The sequence below is a fragment of the Carcharhinus amblyrhynchos genome, chromosome 5, assembly GCF_965287045.1.
Source record: "Carcharhinus amblyrhynchos chromosome 5, sCarAmb.v2.hapA, whole genome shotgun sequence".
Lineage (NCBI taxonomy): Eukaryota > Metazoa > Chordata > Chondrichthyes > Carcharhiniformes > Carcharhinidae > Carcharhinus > Carcharhinus amblyrhynchos.
Window position 1 is genome coordinate 83952264 of NC_137328.1, and position 22204 is coordinate 83974467.

General features: G+C 42.0%; 1 protein-coding gene across 1 annotated transcript in view; it reads left to right on the forward strand.

The window, feature by feature from the left end:
- Positions 1-22204, forward strand: part of mctp1a (multiple C2 domains, transmembrane 1a) — a 505516-nt gene that overhangs the window by 248798 nt on the left and 234514 nt on the right. The window contains exon 9 of the mRNA XM_080189110.1: positions 9384-9477. Coding sequence (XP_080045236.1) covers positions 9384-9477 — 94 coding nt within the window. The remainder of the gene's footprint in view (positions 1-9383; positions 9478-22204) is intronic.

The window sequence follows — 22204 nt, forward strand, 5'->3', positions numbered from 1 at the left end:
TGGAGAGAATTGGGAATTGCCTCCCACTGGTGACACCATGAGGTTCTTGGCCTTATGGTTTTGCATACATTTTATTGTTATTAACCAGCCCCTGCCACATTCTCTCTCTCTCACTGAATATTCAAATTATTCAAAGTTTTATGAAATTCATTCAAGAGGATCCCCTCCTGGGGAGTGGGGAGGCACAAATGTAAATATAGCCCCTGGGGGTAGAGGGGCATGCCCAGACAGTGCCAGGTGCAGGCCCCCTGAGCAGCCCTATGGGAGTGGTTCCCCTTATGAGTGTTGGGAAGGGCTAATGCCTGGATGGGGGGAGGGGGGAGGAATGAGAGGGGCTTACGTGATGCCTTTGAAGAAGCAGAGGTTGTAATCTGATGTTCATGCTGGGGTGGGAAAGGGAGAAGAAAGTGGGGGGATTGCATCGTCATTTCTGCTGTGGTGGGGAGGGAGGGTTGCCCCTTCCCTTGCTTGTGAGGGGGAGCGGGGGGTCCTAACATTTACGTGGGGGCGCTGGGAGCTGTTCAATTTGTGACCTGATTGGGATGCATATTAAAGATGGTGCCTGATCGCTGTGAAGCCTTCTTTATCGGTACTGTCAAGCCAATGGGTGGTGCGGTGGCACAGTGGTTAGCACCGTTGCCTCACAGTGCCAGAGACCAAAGTTCTATTCCCAGCTTGGGTCACTGTCTGTGTGGAGTTTGCACATTCTCCCCGTGTCTGCATGGGTTTCCTCTGGGTGCTCCGATTTCCTCCCAACATTCCAAAGATGTGTGGGTTAGGTGATTGCTCATGCTAAATTGCCTCTTAGTGGTAGGGGCACTAGCTATGGTAAATGCATGAGATTCTGAGCATAGGGCTCGGGTGGGATTGTGATTGGTGCAGACTCGATGGGCCGAATGGCCTCCTTCTGCACTGTAGAATTCTCTGATTGTATGAAGCCCTACGCTGCCAGAATGAAAGTGCAAACCCCACCTCCTCATTCTTTTTAACTCAGAGAGCTTCAAGATCTGAAGTGAAAACTGAGCTACAGGCCAGTTTTCAGCCAAAGCCTGGCACTTTGAAGAAACATTGGAAAATTCCACCCATACAGTGGAATCAACACCAAGGAAGGGTTAGACAATGAACGCATTAGGTCCCTGATGTAGAAAAGAACACAATGTGAGAGATGAGAAGATCCTGGGGCATCCCTCAGTTGATGCAAATGAATTGGCCATGCCTTATCATTGAGTAACTTTAGAATAAACAAGATGGCATTAAACATAGCTTTGAATGAAATACATAACAGATAAAAACTTTACAAATACTCATCGTAGTGGGTGAGTCACACTAAGCACCAAGTTCCAAATTCTGGCTTTGGCATTGTGCTGGATGCCGACCCACAGCTATGGAGGAGTTCTCTCAGCAGGACCTCCTCTGGCAGATGGCAGTGAGGGAGAAGGACCTCCTCGTAGGGTTGAGCCAGAGGTTCTGAGTGTGGACTGTGATGGGAGTGGAGCCAGGATCCTTGAGTGTGGGCTGGAGTGGAAGTGGAAACAAAATCCTTGAGTGTGGGCTGAGGAGGTTGACAGAAACTGAAGATCTAGACTGAAGACCTGAGCCTGGGCTCCAGTAGGATGGGCGGAACCAGGAGCCCAGAGCATTGGCTGAAGCCAGAACCAGAGTTTGTCAATTTAAGACCACCTTACTGAATAAAGATCACATGGTTTGAACAGCTAATCAACACCTAATGTGAGGAATCTTTGTGATGGAGCAGTTTTCCTAGTTAGAAAGTGTGTACAATGGACTGGCATGCAAATGCAGCTATTAAAGCAACCTTGAAAATAAAATTGTTTAATTTAAGAAGCCTCTGGGAGTACATTTTTGCATCTGGCAATGAGGATAAACAATCCTGGTGCTACTCCTAGCCCTACATCTCATTTTAAATGAAGTCTGAAGGATATAAAAATATACTCATCAGAATGCCTGTGTTGAGGTGAATAGACCAATTTGACTCTTCCATGGAGGACTGGACACAATACATTGTGCATCTTGGGATTTATTTCTAAGCTAACAAAATAAGAGAGGAGGCAAAACACGAATCAATTCTCCTGAGTGTCTGTGGACGTCAGGCCTACAATCTTATTCACGGTCTCACAGCCCCAAGCTCGCCAACTCCAAATCATTCAGTGAACTCTTAGATTTAGTAAAGGGTCATTTTCAATTCCAACCATCAATCATACTCCAGAAATTCAAGCTTAATTTTCAAGCTAGAGCCCCAGGAGAATCAATTGTGACTTACATAACTAAACTAAAGCAGTTATCAGAGCATTGTGATTTTGGAGTGATCCTAAGCGACAGGTTACAGGACTGATTAATTTGTGCCATGAGCAACAATGCCATACAGCGCCAGTTGTAACCTGAACTGACATAAACTACAGATGAGTAAGGGAGTTAGTACTGGATGTGGAAAGCACTGAAAAAGTGTTGCAGAGCATTCAAAATGGTGCTACGTACCAATTAGAACAGGAACCTGCAGCCAGCTGTGGCACCAAAACTCTGAAGCAGCCGCAAAGCAGGAAGCATTTCCAGTCACTCTGTGAACAAAAAGATATAGCAGAGGTGATCTGACCCTTAAGGTGAAATGTGGAGGTACCCATGTTCTCGAATCATGTAGGTTTCAGGGGATGGTCATTATTGCCACAAAAGAGGGCATTTTATAAGCAATGCAGAGCTAAGTCAAGACTGCCAAGGAACCAATCAGCCAAGATGCTACAAGTACACAATGTGAAAGAGCCTGACACCATTGATTTTGACATTCCCTCTCTCTTTAACCTAAATCAGGTAAGACAGACTATATTACTGTTAACCTCTGTGCAAACAGGAAGCCTCTAATTATGGAGGTGGATACAGTGATAGGTGAGCACACATTTCAGTAGCTGAGAGAGGATGAACTTGGAGAGCACTTCTTCCAAATTGAAGATGTACACGGGAGAAGCAATAAAAATAAAAGCATCACAATAGTACCTGTGGGCTATGGGCAGCTATCTGCCCAGCTCCTGTTCATAATAGTGACAGTGAAAGACCAATCTTTCCAGGCCATGATTGGCTGAAAAAAATCAAATTGAATTTGTCCAGGATCTTTCCATTTTGGGCAAAGTAACTCCCAGAATTGTTAAGAAAATACAACAACATGTTCCGTGATGAATTAAGCAAAATCAAGTGCTTGGACGCTAAGATTCACATTGATCCAAAGTCAACTCCCCAATCCTTTAGGTAGAGACCTGATGATAAAAAGTAAATGCTGAGTTAAAGAGGTTGGAAGAACCAGGCATCATCCACCCACTTCAGTTTCCAGAGTAGGCAACACTCAGATCTGATCATCCGCATTTGCAGTGATTATAAGATACCAGTTAATTAGGCTTCCAAGCTGGGTAAATTGCCGGAGAATTGAAGACCTTTGTGCAAAGCTGGCATGGGGTCAATCTTACACAAAGTTGGATATAAGTCACATGTACTAGCGACTTGAATTAGACAATGCTTTTGGAGGTTATATCATGATAAACACATACAAAGGTTTACTGTAATACATGTGCCTGCCTTTTGGTGTGTCTTCCTCAGAAGAAAAGAAACAATTCAGACCAATATTCTTATTTCCCCATTTTGTTGGTGTTCCATTTTAAAGGATACAAGACAATTCAGATCAGTGTTCTTATTCCCCTATTTTACTGTTTTTTTCCTTCTAGGTTGGCATGTGCAATATTTCAAAGGATGTTAGAGAGGCTGTCACAGGAGATACCATGGCTTGTGGTATACCTTGACGATATCCTTATAACTGGTTTGACAGAAGCCGAGTATGTAGAAAACTTAGGGAAGGTGTTAAATAGGTTTTAGAAAACTGGAGTCCACCTCAAGAAAGAGAAGTGCACCTGAAGGGATCTAATAGGGGCACCATGTAGGTGCACAAGGATTACGCCCCATGGGAGAAAAGGTAAAGGTGACTATTAGATTAGTTACTAATCCTGAATATGCAAGGATTGGCTTCACTTAAGGCCTCATTTGCTGAAAAGCATTTTCCATGACTTAACAGATCTTTTTGACAATTATGGAACTTTAATTTTGACAATTGTCGTAACCTAACTTCCACATGAGCAGCTGCAAGATGAGGAAGATATCTATCATGGTCTGAAGGGCAAGAGAGTCTGGCTCATGAGGTCGTTGGAAGTTAGTTAAAGGAGAGATACAATTACACCAGCTCCCAACCCTGTTTCTTTGCTTAACCATTGCTTCCACTAGACCAGATTATCCTGTTCTGACAACTGTATTAACCAACCTGCAATATGGTTGATTCAAGACCAGGAGTTTGAGGTATCAAAGATTTTCTTGTACATCTGGAATGTCTGATTACAGCTGTCCAGTATCAAGAGCTTGTTTCTTTAAGATTAGTATTTTTTACAACTTTATTAGTAAGTTTGATGCCAGTGGAATAAAAGATCATGTGCTGGATCTTTTGCGCAGTCTCAGTACTTAAATTTTGTTTTACGTTACTGTTAAATCTGTCAGAGGCTGTGAACATATAAGATAATCATATATAAAAGTGACAATATGGAAATTGGCCAATCAGCCCAACCAGTTCACATCAGCAAGAAAAAAGTTTCAATCACATTTACCCCTCCAGTTCCCTTTTGTGTTCATTCCTTTTTCTTTCATCCAATTGGGAAGAGTTTTGGGCAGACACCCACATGTGTCAAATGGTGAACCCAAACCTGCACTGTGTGGGGAACTGCCACATAGTAAGGAAAAAACAACAGGGCATAGGGTAACTCTGGAATAACCGCCAGAGTTTTGAAATAAAAATCACTGTATTTTGACTCACTAACAGTCTCAGAGGTATTATTTTACCTACAACGTGGCCATTCAACCTATCAAGCCTGTTTTGCCATTCAATACAATCATGGCTGATCATTCAGGTCTTTTTCACACACTATCCCCTTACATCATTGGCATTTAGTAATCTGTCAATCTCTGTTATAAACATGTCAGAAGTGATTTTCCCAAATTATCTAATTAGTGGCCAACAGGAAGTCTTCTGTCTCAGAAAAAGCTGCCGCCATTTCAGGTGAGAGTGAACGAGCATCTTCCATCCTAAGATGCGCTCTCATCAAACATTAATACTTTTAAATTAAAAAATGGCTACAGCTACTGGATCACCATTATAGAGGGGTGGTCTTTTGGTTGGAGCTGGAGTAGGTAGGCAGCTTGGCTTCAGAGCCTATCTGCAGGCCAACCTCCAAAAAGTTGGTGTCTTCCAGATGCTGCAGGAGCCCATAGGCTAACTGGAAAACTGTAGTCACCTCTGTTAAATGACTTTAATTGGCCATTAGGTTATCTGAATTAGGCTACCTGTCATTTGCAGGCTACTAGCTCTTCCATCACCGATCCCACCGCTAGAAAAATGAGGGCATTATGGTGGCATTCTGGCCATTGGAGTGAATTTTTGGTCCCATCACATTCCATACCCAGATACATATGGGACGGAGGGTGGGTGAGTGTGAAAATTTTGCTTCAGATAATCTGTTTTCATGATATTGATAATATGAGGGATAATTATTGACCAAGACACTAGGAACTAGTAGCAATGGATCTTTTACATCCAACTGAGAGGGCATATACGACCCCAGTTGAATATCTCATATGGAAAAGAGTATCTCGAACAGGGCAGCACTCAGTGCAGTACTGGAGTTTCAGCTGATATTTGTGCTCGAGGCTATAGAATGGTTCTTAAGGCTTCTCAGTCAGAGGCAAGAACCAGCTGAGTTATGACTGAAACTACTGTAGAGTTATCTACAGTCAGTAACAATCAAATCCATTAAAGTGCATATAGTAAGAATTCTGCTGTTGGGTGAAACTGGACCTCAATTCTGACAGTAAACTGCAATTTGGGGTGGAACCCAGTTCAATGGGGCTTCGGCCCCATTTAAGAAAGGATTAAAGCTTGCAACTTTGGGCTGTGTTGGGCACACTGCGGATAGCTGGGGAACTCCACTCCACTTGTCTTGAATAGCCCATCCTGACCTATAGCGCCTGAAAGCAGGCAGAGTTTCCACTGTAACAATATTGTAAAGATTAAAAAATACAACTGTAATCAAACTTAGGGGGATAAGTAAGCTTAAAAAGAGTTGCTGTTCATTCCTTAAGGAAATTTTAATAATCAAATACCAATTTTCTTTCTCCTGGTGGAGTTTGGAGTGGCAAGATGTCACTCCCGAGTTCCAGATTTTTGATGGTGCTGATGCCTTTTATTGCAGCCTTTGGGTCCATTTATTCATTTGAACAGATGAGGGGACTGCACTTGGTACAAGTTTTAAAATGGTTTTATTTTATTGAATAGAACTCTAAAAGATTAGCATGACAGAAGAAAAGGCAAATTTGGACACTGGCTTCTCAGCTTCTGTACTGAACTTGAACACACTGAACTGAACTGGATCTTGAAGCAACTGAACACGCACACTTTGAAACCAAAACATACTTCAACTCTTATCTCATTATTGGAAGTATTTTCCACAGGCTGTCTCCATCTTAGAAAAACAATTCTTGCAGCTGTTGTTATGCTGTTATTTGCCTGCATTGTGCACCTTTAAGGAATGCAGTCAATTTTTAGCTAACCTTTAGTCTTCTCATCTACACATAGTCAAGTTAGTAGTCAATTGTTAAGCTTAGCAGAGTTTGTTGCATTGGCATAAATATCTTAAAATAAAGTCTTTGCATGGACTGAAGCAAACAGGGTTAAGCACACACAGGATCTCTCAACCGCACTCCAAGCAGTAATCCTAAATATTACAATGAGCCTTCAGATGGATTATGGGAGTCATGACTTGTCAAAGCAGCAGATAGACATTTGTTTCCACATAGTTCACCACCCTGAATTGGTTTATGGGATTTCTATCTTGTAGTATTGCTTTATATTTATAATATTAAATCTATATGGAACATTTACAGAAAGTAAGTATAATTATCACACTGTCAAGAAAGGTTACATTAGCTTCTTTATTAAACTATTGGCAGATTAATGTGCTCGGCTGAGGAGGAGATGTGTGATGTACTGATTTGTATATAATGGGCTAGCAACGTTCCCAATGAGTCAAGTCTATTCGAAACAATAGTAATTATGCTGTCCTCAGCTGATGTCCATTCATCAGCTCTTCCAATAGAGGTTGCTGAATAACAACCAGAAATGGAAATCTTTTATTTCCTTCTCCCACTTCACTCCTGCTTCAATAAAATGAAACCTATTATAGTGCCCTTACCACGGCAGAGAACTTGGGATCTTTGTGGTCTGTGTGGTCCAGCTGCTGACTGGATGAACTCTGAGGTTTGAATTATGCTTTGTGAGGAAATAAATGAGCTAGAGTTAAATTCATATGGTTTCCAGTTATACCAAACGTAATTATTTTCATATGATGAAGTGCACTGGCTATTGTTAGATTGGTTAGATCATGTAAACTTGCAGAAAGGGTTTAAAACTGAAATCTTTACAGTGACGAGAACGATCAGGTGTGTTGATTAGACATAATTTTTCACTTTACTTTCGCTCTACAAATTATGCTCAATGGAGGAAAGACTAATGAAGTTCTCCCTCCTTAAAACAAAATGCTGTTTATGGAATCAATTTAGGGTCTTGGTTTTTTTCTGTCTGCGTGGATAGATATACCACTTAAAAAGCAACCCGAGTCATATTCTGAATCTTTTTATGGACCTCCAAAATGTTCAATGGAGCCTTTGATAAAATTAACATCACATTTTCTGTTTATTTGTATTTGTATGCACAATTTACACAGTCGGGGTTAACACCAATAGTTTTTTAAATTATGTTTCAATTGTTGCATTCTGTACTGAATTGTGTTTAATGACCTCATTTATAATGGCACCATGACAATATAATGGGGAATGGCTGTGGGCCTCAGTCTGGCTCACTTGGCTTAATAGACCCCAGAAGAATGTAAAAGGGAATTCCTGCACTAAATGAATAAAGTAACATATAAGTGGAAATAACTTTGTAAGCTGAAACAGAAATAATGATCACGGACGTTTCCCATCATTACCCTGTGCTGTCCTAGGTCATGCCAATATGATTAGCTTCACCAAATACATTAAAGTGCCATATACATTGCCAGATATGAATTACTCAAATTTATTTTCTGGATTTAACCACACTTGTGCCCATGTTTTGGCATATTTCATTCAGAAGTATAGTGCACTCAAAGATCTCTTCTTCTGTCATTTGCAATTCAAGATCATTTCATAGAACTCTGACTTTCCGGATTGGATTTGATAAATGAGTCATTCAAGGAGTAAGTTTTGGTTTATCTTGATCATCAATGCTATAAGAGTAGGAAAACCACTTAGTGGAACTATTAACCCATCATACAACATGCAGAACTACTCCCTAAGCCAAATCCTGGTGATAGTTTTTTTTAGTGTGTCATATTTAGAGGGAAAGAAGAGAACCATTCCACCGTCAGTTTGATGTGGTTGTAATAGGGATACGTAGTGCAAGTACTGCTTCATTTGGCGCAAATTGCAAAAAATCGTAGTCATTGTACGTTTGTATTCCACCGGGATTTTTATATCGGTAAATGGCACAGAAATCTAGTTATAAAGGATGCAGCTGTCAACACTGTAATAGGTCTACTATTTATATGTATGAAAAATCATTGTGAAAATAAATGCTCCATCAACCAACACCACAAACAATACAGACTAGGAGCATTTGTGGAGAGAGAAACTGAATTAAGGTTTCATCTCAAATGTGACTTTTCTTCAGAAGTCATATTCAACTTAAAATGTTAACTCTGTTTCTCTCTCCACAGATGCTGCCAGACTGGCTGAGGATTTTCCAGCATTTTCTGTTTATTGTTCAGATTTCCAACGTCCACAGTACTTTGCTTTTACAATAATTAAAAACCATCAGTATAAAATTGACTAAGATAATCCAAAAACAGATTCTATAAGTGTTGTGCATGAATAAAACTATTTGCATGAGAAAGAAAGCACTGTGAAGGCTGGAAACCTTAAATTAAAACAATTACATGCTGGAAACACTCAACAAAACTGACAGCATCTGTGGGGAGAGAAACAGATAATATTTCAGGTTGGTAACCCTTCATCAGAACATTTTATGTGTAACTTGTGATATGTAATATAACTAGGCGATAAATTCCTATACTTTTTTGGTAAGAGAACATAATAAATATTTGAAATAATTAAGAATGCACTGCAAAACTATTGACTTTAGAATGCTGGTTAAATTAAGACATAGAAAAAATATTAGCACCAACTGTAGGGAGAATGAAACCATCCTATCTAGAGGCAAAATATTGATTATTCAATATCTGTTATTTTTCCAGTCATTGTTAAGAAGCTTACAAAATCTGAGAGACATAGGATTCATCCAGGTAAAGATCATCAAGGCGGAAGGGTTAATGGTGGCCGATGTTACAGGTAAGTGTAATTTAATTTAATTGTTTTGTGTGTGAGAGGGCCACTGAAATTTAACATCACTTGAGCATTCCCGTTTCCAGCTCACACCCATGTATGTCTGTCAATTGCTTAAAATAATTGTACACCTAGATGATAATTCAGTTGTAGTATATCTATTTTATTTTCACAAAGATGTGAAATCAATACAGTTTTATAAATTTTCAAAGCAAATCAATTTGAGAAAAATACATGCAATGGCAACTTCAAAAGTGACTGCAATTCCATGTGATGTTATATTTCAGTGTCTGGTGTGCTTTCTACATGGAAAGGAATGGAAGGACATCCAAGACTCATTTCTGTTCAAATACTTTCACATTGTTTTTGGAAGTAAAATGCACACATGTCCATCTGCATTTTTGAACCTTTGAATAACATATACTGTGTTGAGTCTTTATGCGTCCAGATGTCTAATGATGTCATTGCATGGAGGACTGTACCTTCTGATTCTGAGTTCCTCTACTTATTTAAATGGAAGCAACAATTCATACAGGCTGTGTATTAACCTGGTCTGGCTTAATTCTAAGGAAAGCATGATACTGATGGGTATTGTGACACGATAAACTGGTTCTATGTTTCCCAGGTTGAGGAAACCCCAGGTTGCTTCCCTGACTGATCTGAAATTACTTGCCTCAATACTTACCTGGCAGGAATGAAACCATGATCAAGCAGGGGATGAGGCTAGTCCATTGCACTTGGGGTGTGCTGTGCTTGCAATGATGGTTTGCCCAAGCTACAGTAGAGTAAAGAATCAGGGTAGCCAATGAGATTAAACCAAAGCTTTACCTAATGCAATTTTTCAAAGCCACCTCACTCTTTTGGCTAAAGTGAAGCTTTAGTTCAAGCTTCTAAAGCTCTGGAGCAGGTGCAATGCCTCATCCTGTCAGTTTGGATCTTGTTTGATCGAACCTAAGATGGGATACAACATCTTGTCTAGGCAGCTTGGATTTGTTTGTCCCTCATGTGAGGACCATGATTGGACTTAATTTTAATAGGTTTTTTTTATTAGAATTAATGAACCAAAAGGTTCCCCCCAAAAAATATATCAAACCTCTTGTCCACTGATAACTTTAGTTGAATGGTTCTAGAAACTCCAAATGTTCAGGCAGCAAATTATAAATTTCATTTTTAGAAGGTAACTAATACATGCATATATCATAGATACACCTGTCAGGTGAAGAGACCATGATCAAGGTGTGATTTTCCCAGGATGAGTGTAAGACTGTTGGTTTTTATAGTTTTTGTTTGATTTTTGGGGGAGGGTTTCAGCAGAGATTTCAGACTTTCACCCTTCAATGTTGGGAGCTCAACTAATCTTTCTGGTAGGGGCTTTAGTGCCTATGCGGGGAACATTTTAATAAGTGATGGCTGCAACCAGAACTGAGCCCCAGAATTCAGCCCTAAACCAGGGGGTGTGTAAACCCATTAGGATGGCAATGAAAAATAGCAAAGAAGTTGCCCATTGATGGCACTCTTCTATTTTGTTAAATGACTCCTTTTGGGAATCCTGCACATTCTAAGCTGCGGACATCTACTGCCTGCAGGAATTCCCTAACTCTGATTGTTTCAATGTGACATTCAAGGAAGTTGCTGCATGTATGAAATTCCTCAAGGTGTTTGAAGAGAGATTAAAGCTGGTGACACTGTCAATCCTCATAGCCAAGCTACTATTTACACTGCCATTGCAACAGAACTATATTGTCCATCATTGAAATCCCCATGTTCCTGCTTACTTCTCCTATCAGGTAAGTCAAGGTGATCTGAAATGGCACAGAGGTCTAGGTCTCCTTTGTGATTTTGAGCAGCAGTCAGCAGGTCAGGATGACTTTCAACATAGAAGGCTTTGAAGCAATCCACAACCCTCCCTTCAGTTTGGCTATTGATGGAATCCAGGGATACCTTGTCTAAGACCAGAGTTTGTCATAAGTGTGAAAAATCTGGTCATGTTGTGGCTATCTGCAAGAGAGTCATTGGCAAGAACTGTGAGCAAAAAGGCCATCAGACAATAAGTGCTGGGGCAGACTACTTCTAAGAGACCTGTCCAAAACGCTGCATCAGTTATGCAGTGAGAACCCAGAAAGCACATGTGCAAGGAACAGCAAGCGTGGCTATTGCAAACTAGACCTTGAACCTTCCACCTACCAAATTCACCATAGATAAGTACAGGACAAGGAAGGAGATAGGGAGAGACAACAAGAAGGAAGAGGATGAGGCTCGGGACCCTCCCTCCCCTCAGCAGGCCTAATCAATAGAGAAGGAGCCAGCAGAGGGACAACTGGATCATTGGCAGCTGATTTGAGGAGAAGCAGAAGAAAAAAGAACAGGAAGATACCAAACCACTTCACAAACCAGTGGCAAGAGGTGACTCCTATAAGTGGCTGCTGTTCTTCAGATGAGGAGAGACAAGTACAACACCTGCAGTAGAAGCAGCAAAAGCAGATTTGGTAGAGAAGCAACAGACAGTGAGGAGGCTAGCATGCTCCAACCTCAAAGTAAAGAGATTGGCACATCCAAACCTCAAAGTGAAAGCATAAATAAAGTATTGCTGGAAATCTCAGTAGTCTGAGAGCATCAGTAGAGGGAGAACAGAGCTATCATTTCAAGTCCAGTTGACACTTCATCTCCAAAATGCCCAGCACACTCCAGCTCCAGGAAGCTGGGAGTGTGAAGCACCCAGTGCACCACAGCCCAAGGAAGCTGAGAGTGAAGCACCCAGCACAACTTAGGTCTGTGAAGTCAGGAGCAGCAACATTCTCGAGGAGAAACAGGGTGGAAAGATGACACCAATGGAAGACAGTCCAGACCTCACCGTTTATAATGCATGCCATTTCTGTACAAGTGTGTTTCAGCATGTTGCACTGATTCAATAGATGCTTGTTTTTTCTTTTTGCAGACATACCACAGTCAGTTAGTAAACCAACCATTATTTTGCATTAAGCTTTATTAAAGCATTCTCTGCATTACTTGTAAAGTAAAGGGTTAACTTTAACATGATTAACAATAGATACTGAGCATGTGCATAAAGAGCCATATAATAATGATGCTACACAGAAGGGAATGAGGAGACTCTGAGAGATGAGCAGTAGCTCTGTCATAATACTTTATAGTTTTGTACATTGTTGAGTGTGTAGATAAAAGCATTTTTGCCTCCAGTTAAGAGTAGGGCACCCAAGCTCTTTGAAGCTGGCCTACAATAACAGATGTTAGGAGCAGTGACCAGACCCTCACAAAATCAGTGTAAAACAACAAGGAGAAGCCCAAAGAGAAAGTCAGTAGCAGCAGAGAGCAATGGGTGAAGGACTTTGAGGCCAGAAAGGGAAACCAAAAGCACAACCCTGTGGCTAACACAGAAAACAGTACACAAAGCGGGAACCTTCACCCAGGGTGCCTTCTACTGTACGTATTCCAGAATCATTCCAGAATATATCAAATCCCAGACAGGCCACGAAATGGAAAAACTCATTTCACTCATTGTGAACCGTCATTAGGTCTCACACATGAGGTTAAGGACCAGGTCAGTACCTTGTTGTACACAGCTGGTAGCATTCCAGATCACATTATGGTCAGGCAGGGGATGAACATGAAGACAGCTACCTATCAGGATGTCATTGGAGCCTTTGATTCATATTTTAGTCTGTGTCGAAACATCGTCCAAAATTCAACCATTGAAATCAAAGGCCAGGTGAAGGGATAAGAACATAAGAACATAAGAAATAGGAGCAGGAGTAGGCCATCTAGCCCTTCAAGCCTGCCCCGCCATTCAATAAGATCATGGCTGATCTGTCGTGGCTCAGTTCCACATTCCCACCCTCTCCCCATAACCCTTAATCCCCTCTCTTATCAAAAACCCATCAACCCGCATCTTAAAAATATTTAGCGAGGCAGCCTCCACCACCTCAACGGGCAGAGAATTCCAGAGATTCACCACCCTTTGAGTGAAGAAGTTCCTCCTCAACTCCATTCTAAACCGCCCCCCCTTTATCTTGAGGCTGTGCCCCCTAGTCCTACTGTCCTTTCTGAGCAGCAAGAGTCTCTCCACCTCTATCCTATCCATCCCATTCATCATCTTATACGTCTCAGTGAGATCTCCCCTCATTCTTCCAAACTCTAATGAGTACAAGCCTAGTTTATTCAGCCTCTCCTCATAGCTCAACCCCCTTAACTCCAGTATCAGCCTAGTAAACCACCTCTGCACTCCCTCCAAGGCCAAAATATCCTTGCGTAAGTACGGCGACCAAAACTGCACACAGTACTCCAGCTGCGGCCTCACCAGTGCCCTATACAGCTGCAGCAAGATCTCCCTACTTTTATATTCAATCCCCCTCGCTATGAAGGCCAGCATCCCATTCGCCTTCCTGACCACCTGCTGCACCTGCAGGCTGGGTTTTTGCGACTCATGCACAAGGACCCCGAGGTCCCTCTGCACCGTCGCCTGCTGCAGTTTTTCGTCACGTAAGTAATAGTCCTTCCTACCATTCTTCCTACCAAAGTGGACCACCTCACACTTGCCAACATTAAATTCCATTTGCCAGTTCCTGGCCCATTCGCCCAGCCTATCTAGATCCTTCTGCAGACTCTCCACACCCTCCGCACAATTTGCCGTTCCACCAATCTTGGTGTCATCAGCAAATTTCGACACCATACACTTGGTTCCCTCCTCCAGATCATCTATATAAATGGGAAATAGCTGAGGCCCCAGCACCGACCCCTGCGGCACTCCACTAGTCACCAACCGCCAATCCGAATAGCACCCATTAACCCCCACTCTCTGCCTCCTATTTGACAATCAATCCTCTATCCACACTAACACCCTACCCCCAACTCCATGCCCCCTTACCTTCTGCAATAACCTCTTGTGAGGTACCTTGTCAAATGCCTTCTGAAAATCAAGAAAGACCACATCCACTGGCTCTCCTCTATCCACCGCCCTAGACACATCCTCATAGAACTCCAATAAATTTGTCAGACACGACTTCCCCTTAACGAAACCGTGCTGCGTCTGCTCTATCAAGCAGTTCCCCTCAAGATGCCTCGCTATTTCCTCCTTGATGACGGATTCTAACATTTTACCCACAACAGACGTTAAACTAACCGGCCTATAATTCCCTGCCTTTTGCCTGGCACCCTTCTTAAACAACGGCGTAACATTAGCCGCTTTCCAATCTTCCGGCACTTCCCCGGAATCCAGCGACGTCTGGAAAATAACCACCAAGGCATCCACTATCACCTCCGCCATTTCTTTCAGAACCCTCGGATGCATTCCATCCGGTCCTGGGGACTTGTCCACAATCAGTCCCTCCAGTCTGTCGAGCACCGCCTCTCTAGTAACAATAATGTCATTGAGACCTTCCAGTCCTACCACCTTTCCATCGCTAACACCCGGCAAATTATTCACGTCTTCTTCCGTGAAGACCGAAACAAAAAAGTTATTCAAGACCTCAGCCATTTCCCCATCCCCTACCACTAAGTCCCCCCTCTCATCCTCTAAGGGATGTTCGCCCTAGCCAGCCTTTTCCTTTTTATATATTTATAGAAACTCTTGCTATCCTTTTTTATATTAAGTGCTAGCCCAGCTTCATAGTTTCAATTCAGTGATAAATGATCTATATCAATCAGCCGACCATTGTGAGTATAGAATGTTAAAAGATGATTTATTAGAGACAAAATAGTTGTTAGTGCTTTAGAAGAAACCCTGTGAGACTTCTTACAATCTAGAGATGATTTGATGTTGAACAAAGAAGTACAACTGGCTAGGCAGGCCAAAGTATGAAAGTAAAACTTGAGCGATGAGGGATGAGTGAGAAATCCCATCAAAAAAGCTGTTTGAAGATATTCCATTTATTTGATGCAAAACTGAAAGTTCATTACAGTAGCAACCAGCAAAGTGTGCTGAAGGAGAGTATCAATTATTGTTGTTTTCCAGTGTCCTTACTGTGACAGGAAGAAAGTCCACATGTGAAGAAAATGCCTGCCAAACAGCAGAATGTCATGAATGTGGCAAAAGCGATCATTTAAAACAGCAGGAGGTATTCTCCCATCTGCAGGGGGTGGTGAGAAAAGACGGCAAATATGCCAGTCCTGACCTCATTAATAATGCAACCTGGTGTTTTGCACTGTATTCCATGGCAAGGCAGGCTTGATGGTGCATAGTCTGCCATCCTATCTGGATTGAAAAGTTGTCTAACATCTCTGGCCCCTGTTGAAGAAAAAAAGTGGGCTTCCTGAACATGAAGATGGAATTCTGGGAGCAGAATTCCCAGAGGCTGGAAGAAGCACATTCTGAGAAAGGAGATGGATCTCCAGGAAAATATTGATGTTGGAAGATGGATACCACCCAGGGCAGCAATTCTGGAAGGTCAACCTATAGATAATCCTCCCCATCCACTGCTGTGGTTCTCTGTGGTCCATTGTTGCTATAAACCTTCATCTCGAACTCCACAGACAGGCCTGGGCAGTGTTCAGGTGAGTCTTAGTGGAATACAAGTGAGTTTCAGCGGGTCTCCTGATCCAATGTGGCGGACACTAGCAGAAGATGCCACTGTAAATTCACACCAATTTATTGGTAGAAAGATTTCTGTGACAGAACCAGGAATGCTTTTTGATAAATAGGAAAGCCTGTATAGGTCTGATTCTAATCCTTAAAGTTGAAGAAGTCAACGACCGAGAACAGTAGTAACAGAGTTTCTATTACAAAGAATGTGCAGGAAAAATACAAAACTACAACTGTCACTTTATTGTAAATACCCATCAACTATACAGAACAAGAAAATAATCCAGAGACCTTCACGACAAATTTGGATGTTGTAAGATTTGCAGGAGGTTCAAATGCAAGATGAGGAATGTGGTCAGATTCGTATATGCTGTCTTGAAGGGTGGCCAGTAGCCCTGTCCTGAGGCGCTACTTTGGAAAATGTCACCATTTCAACATCACTGATAATCCCTTCATCTATAATAAGTATTTGGTGGTCCCACAAGCTTTCCTTTGGAGATCCTCTAGAAAATTCACCAGGGATATCTTGGTATTGCCAATTTTGGGCCGGGGTACAACAAACTGTATGGTGATCATGTATCTCATGGTCTATTGAATGCATGGTCTTTAACTGCGTCACAAGAAATAGGAGCAGAGTGGACCATAAGGACTGTTGAACCTGCTCCGCCATTCAAAATGATCATGCCTGATTTGGCTTTTGGCTCCATTTTCCAACCTGCACTTGTCATTCACAGATAGGAGCAGAAAGAACTACTTCTACCCTTTTTACTATCCTGGTCAGAAAGCATCTTAATATTCACCTATTTGAATTCAAAGGAAAAGTATTTCTCATCATTGTGGATTTTTATTCCCAATGGACTGAGGTGAATAAGCTGTGAGTCCACCTGTGAAGTCATTTTAAACTCTCTGAAGAGGATATTTTCCATGCATGACATTTTGGGATTTTCATCTCTGATAATGTGCCACAATTTGCCAATGGGTCTTTCCAATCCTTTGCAACCTCATATGAATTTATCCATGTAACAAGTTCACTGAGGTACCCTCGGGCCAATGGAGATGTTGTAAGGGGTTTAATCTTGAAAGACCTTCTCAGAAAAAATGAGAATTTTGGGCCAGCCGTGCTTGGCTGCAGGTCTACGCTGTTGCAGAATGGCTGTATGGAGCTTTTGGTAGGCCATGGGCTAACATCGAAGAATAGACCATAGAGCAGGAGTAGATCATTCGAACCCTTGAACATGCACCGCCAGCTAAAATAATCATGGCTGATTCTCTATCTCCATAATCCGTTATCTCCACATATCCCTTGATGTGTTTAACACAGTCTTCTGTGTTCGACAATGTTATGTTTGACAGAAGGAATCTGTCTCCAGCAGTGACACAGAAGCACAGCAGTAGGCAACTGGATTCCAGGCCACCAGCAGTCCTTTCCCTGACCAGTTTCTGAACAAGTGCCAAAACGAAACTCAAAAAGCAAACTAGTCTTTGCAGATGAAACAGAACAGGCTATTCCTGGCATGCAGGCAAGATTGTCTTTATATGCTCGGTGTGGCAGCATCACCGGCAACTGAATCACAAGCACACTTGCAGCAGATTTCTTGGAAATTCTTCATACCATTTTATTTCAATATTATGTGTATCACAAGGTTAAGGCTCAGCAGCACATTGTGATACATGCAGCACCTTCATTATTAATTTTTCAATAAAGATACAATGCATCACACCTCCAATTTTACATTCCATGTTTACTTTTGATTTTTAGATGGAAAGCAATATTGAAGAATGGTGGTTTATTAAAAATATAATTTAAAGCCAGAATTTCCCAAATCACAATTGAGTAGTGCATGATGCTTGTATTGGCTGCTGACCTTCTACCCACTCTTTCTTTATCTTCTCCTGTTTCTTTTCTTGTGATATGCCTTCTTGCTGCTTAATTTTCACAAGTACACATCGTCCTTTTTCATGACTGCATTGTGAATCACATATAAAGTACACCCATTTCATCAGCTAATTCTCTCCAAAGCATGCTATAAGGAAGTCCAAATATGGAAAGATTATGTGAAGACTGCAACAAACTTCTGGCTGCTGGTGCGCTTACTTGTCACTGAATGCACCAAGTGTATGAGAGAATAGTGATGCCATGAAGTATGTTTTTCCTTTGTTGGCTGTGGCTGAGTTGATAGCATTCTTACTTCAGAGCCACAAAGTTCAAGTCAAACTCCTGGACTCAAGCACACAAGCCAAGGCTGATGCTTCAATGCAGAACTGAGGGAGTACTGCACTGTCATAGATGCCATCTTTCACAACAGATGTTTCAAAGGACAGCAATGGAGTAATCCCCGATGTCTTGGCCAATATTTATCTCATAAGTGACACCACAAGAAAGCTGGTTAGTATCACATTGCTGTTTGTGGGAACCAGCTGTGTGCAAATTGCCTGCTGTTTTTCCTATCTAACAATGCTGACAATGTACTTCAAAGTATTTAATATGGCTGCAAAGCATTTGAAATGTCCTGTAGTCATGCAAGATGCTATATAAATGCAAGCCTTTCCTTTTTTTCATAAAATACATGACATATTTATTCATGACAGCAAACTTTTCAGATTGTTTGTTATCCTGGAATAAGTGGGGAACTACATAATTTCTCTCAGATTTTGCCTTTATGACTCTTGCTGGAAGCTGAATTTTCATGCTTGGAATATCCAGTGAATAATTAGTTTGAGGATATTGTTATCTTCAATGCTTTCAACTCTGCTTGCCAAGCCCCTAACAATGGCATTCCAATAATGATGGCATAATCTCCTTCATGGAAGGATTTTGATTTGATTTGATTTATTATTGTTACATGTATTAGTATACAGTAAAAAGTATTGTTTCTTGAGCGCAATACAGATAAGACATACCATTCACAGAGAAGGAAATGAGAGGGTGCAGAATGTATTGTTACAGTCATAGCTAGGGTGTGGAGAAAGATCAAATTAATATAGGTAGATCTATTCAAAAGTCTGATGGCAGCGGGGCAGAAGCTGTTCTTGAGTCCATTGGTACGTGACCTCAGACTTTTGTATTTTTTTCCCAACAGAAGAAGGTGGAAGAGTGTATGTCCAGGGTGCGTGGGGTCCTTAATTAAGCTGGGAAGTGAAGACAGAGTCAATGGATGGGAGGCTGGTTTGCATGACGGATTGGCCTATATTCACGACTTTTTGTAGTTTCTTGCAGTCTTGGGCAGAACAGGAGCCAAACCAAGCTGTGATACAACCAGAAAGAATGCTTTGTATGGTGCACTTGTAAAACTTGGTGAAAGTCGTAGCTGACATGCCAATTTCCTTGGTCTTCTAAGAAAGTAGAGGCATTGGTGGGCTTTCTTAACTATAATGTTGGCATGGGAGGATCAGAACAGGTTGTTGGTGATCTGGACACCTAAAAACTTGAATCTTTTGACCATTTCTACTTCATCCCCATTGATTTGGACAGGGGCATGTTCTCCACTATGCTTTCTGAAGTGGAGGTGGGATCAGGATATGCAGGCTTGGCTGTCCTCTCTAGTTAGCTCCTGCTGCCTACAATTATGTGCCTTTTGCCCTGGAAGAGAGAGGAAAGTATGTCATTTTGTCATGCAGTCTGATTTGCTGATGTATCTGCTCCTTGTTGCCCACTGGCAGTGTGTAAACTGTGAGATGTGTATGTGTGTGTGGTACTTGGAGCAGTGCTAAGTGTGTGAAGCTGAAAAAGGAAGTTTCATTTATACAAAACCACCCCAAAGCTAAAGTACTGGTTATATTGAAGGAAACACCACAGACAATTTGCACACACCAAGGGTCCCCAAACAGCAATATGACAATGAATGACTAGATGATCTGTTTTACAGCCCTGTTGATTGAGGGATAAATATTGGCCAGGATCCTTGAAATTGTGCGATCAGATCTGCCCAGCTGAGCGAACAGACAGAAAAGCAACATTGCAACACTCTCTCAAAATTGTGTGTGAGCTAAGCCTATTTTTTATTCATAAGTTTCAGGGATGACTTTAACTAACAACCTTCTGACTTCTAAGTAAGAGTGCTACAGATTGAGTCACAATAAGGTGAGACAAATGCTTGTTAAGTATGAGTTCTGACTGGACGATTTTTTTGTAGATGAGTGATGGGGGTGTGTTGATTTGAATAGTGACTGAGGCAAGTGGTAACCAATCGGTAGGTTACTGCATTGGAAGATGCATTCAATGACCTTGACTACTTATGTGTTGCCATAAAAATTCTTTCTGCACCACATTCAGAGACTCAGGACCAGACTGTTGTCATTGACCTCAACAACAGCTATTCTCCCAATTCCATTTAATCATACATGTGGAGAGTCTGCTGGCCCCCTTTGGACACATCTCTCCTTCTTTGCACATTCACCATGAAGACTGTCAGTGCAGCATCTGAGACCTATGAGCCTGCTCCTTCATATGTTCAGCCATCCTTCTCTCTTATTTCCTGGATCAGGTTTATCTCTGATGGGAATCCCATCATCTATTCCAACCATTTTGCTGACATGAGTTCTGACAGAAGGCCCGATCTTACCATTGCGATGCGCTCATTTTCAGGTGGGTAAAGTCGGACATGAGGCCATTAATGCGATCTGCGCCCAGGTCCGTGCAGATGCCCACTTTACCGAGGCCTGGGAGGGACTGCGATCCGATTTGCGCCCATTTGCATGCATTTAAATAGAATTAATGAATTGCCTGCCCAATTTTATCGGCATTTCCCCCTTTACCACCACATTTGCGCACCCAGATTCGGTGCAAAACAGATGTGCTCAGCAAAGGTCTGTTTCGGGCGTGCAAGCTGTTGAAGAGTTAACTTCAGCACTTCCAACAGCTCTCTGACTCAGATTGGTGGTGGGGAGGGGAGGGAGGCGAGTCAAACTGTTCTCTGCTGAAGGAGAGTGTGGGGGAAGGGAGGCCTGAGGGGGAGTGGAGGAGGAGGCAGGTCAGATGTATCTCTGGTGGGAGCAGGGGGAGGGAGGCCAGATCGTTATCTGGTGGGTGCGGGGGAAGCGGTTCAGGTCATTGTTTGGTGAGAGGGTGGTGGGAGAAGGGGGCACCAGATCATTGTCTAGTGAGGAGGCAGGAGACAGGTCAGATGGATCCTAGGAGTGGGGGAGGGAGGCCAGATGGATCTTAGGGGGGGTGGTGGGAGGGAGGCCAAATGGATCTGGGAGCAGCGCAGTAGCAGGGACGGGGAGAGTCCACTGCCACTCCATGGGTGATCAGTGGGGGGGGCAGAGGGGGCAGGGGGTCATGAAGGCTCTGGGTAGCAGGGGGCGGGTATATAAAGGGGACAGTTATGTTGTGGGGGTGGGGTGATGTCTGTGGGGACCATCGCTCCTGAGCCACTTTATCTGCTTTTTGCGGATCGGGAACAATGTGACAGTGGCACGATTTTCAAATTCTTTTTCTAACTGCGCATGTGCAGTTCAAATCAGATTGTTTCAGGCATGCTAAGCCCTGCACACAGTGCGATTCAGAGTGCAATTTTTTTTCAGGCTAAGTGCATATGGGAGCGCCTGAAAACAGATTTCTAAGTCGGATCTGAATTGCACCCAGCTATAGCACTTAAAATGAAAATGGTAAAATCAGGTCCAGAGTTTGTATCCAAAATGTCAATTAACGTTTTAGATGCTGTTTGAGCTGCTAATGTCTAAAATTTTTTGTTTTTATAGTGTATAGATCATTTTTCTTCAGATTTCTCTATAATGTTATCCCTTTTAAGCTTAAACTGCAATTAGAGTTAGTAATACTGGGGATGACTGTACCTTATTGGAGATTTTGTTTAAGTCTTCAATTATAGTTGCGTACTTTCTCAGTTCTGCAGTCTTCATCCCATTCTCATTTAATGTACACCCCACTACCTCTGATTAACACAGCACTGTTCTTTTCCATTTTGCCTATCTCTTTTAAAAGTTGAGTATTCTGGAATATTTATTTCCCAACCTTGCACACATTCCAGTCAGTGTAATATTGATATTGATCTGTGAATGTTGAACTGTGAGAATAACTAAGATTTATTTTGCGACATAGACCATATTCTAGTCCATCCATTGGGCCAAATCAAATTGATAATAAAATTGCTGGTGTCTCTTCAGGGTTCTGAAAACTTTCAATGTTTAAAATCTGTACCTGACCTTCATTACTTGTGAGAGTTTTGTAAAGTTCATCAT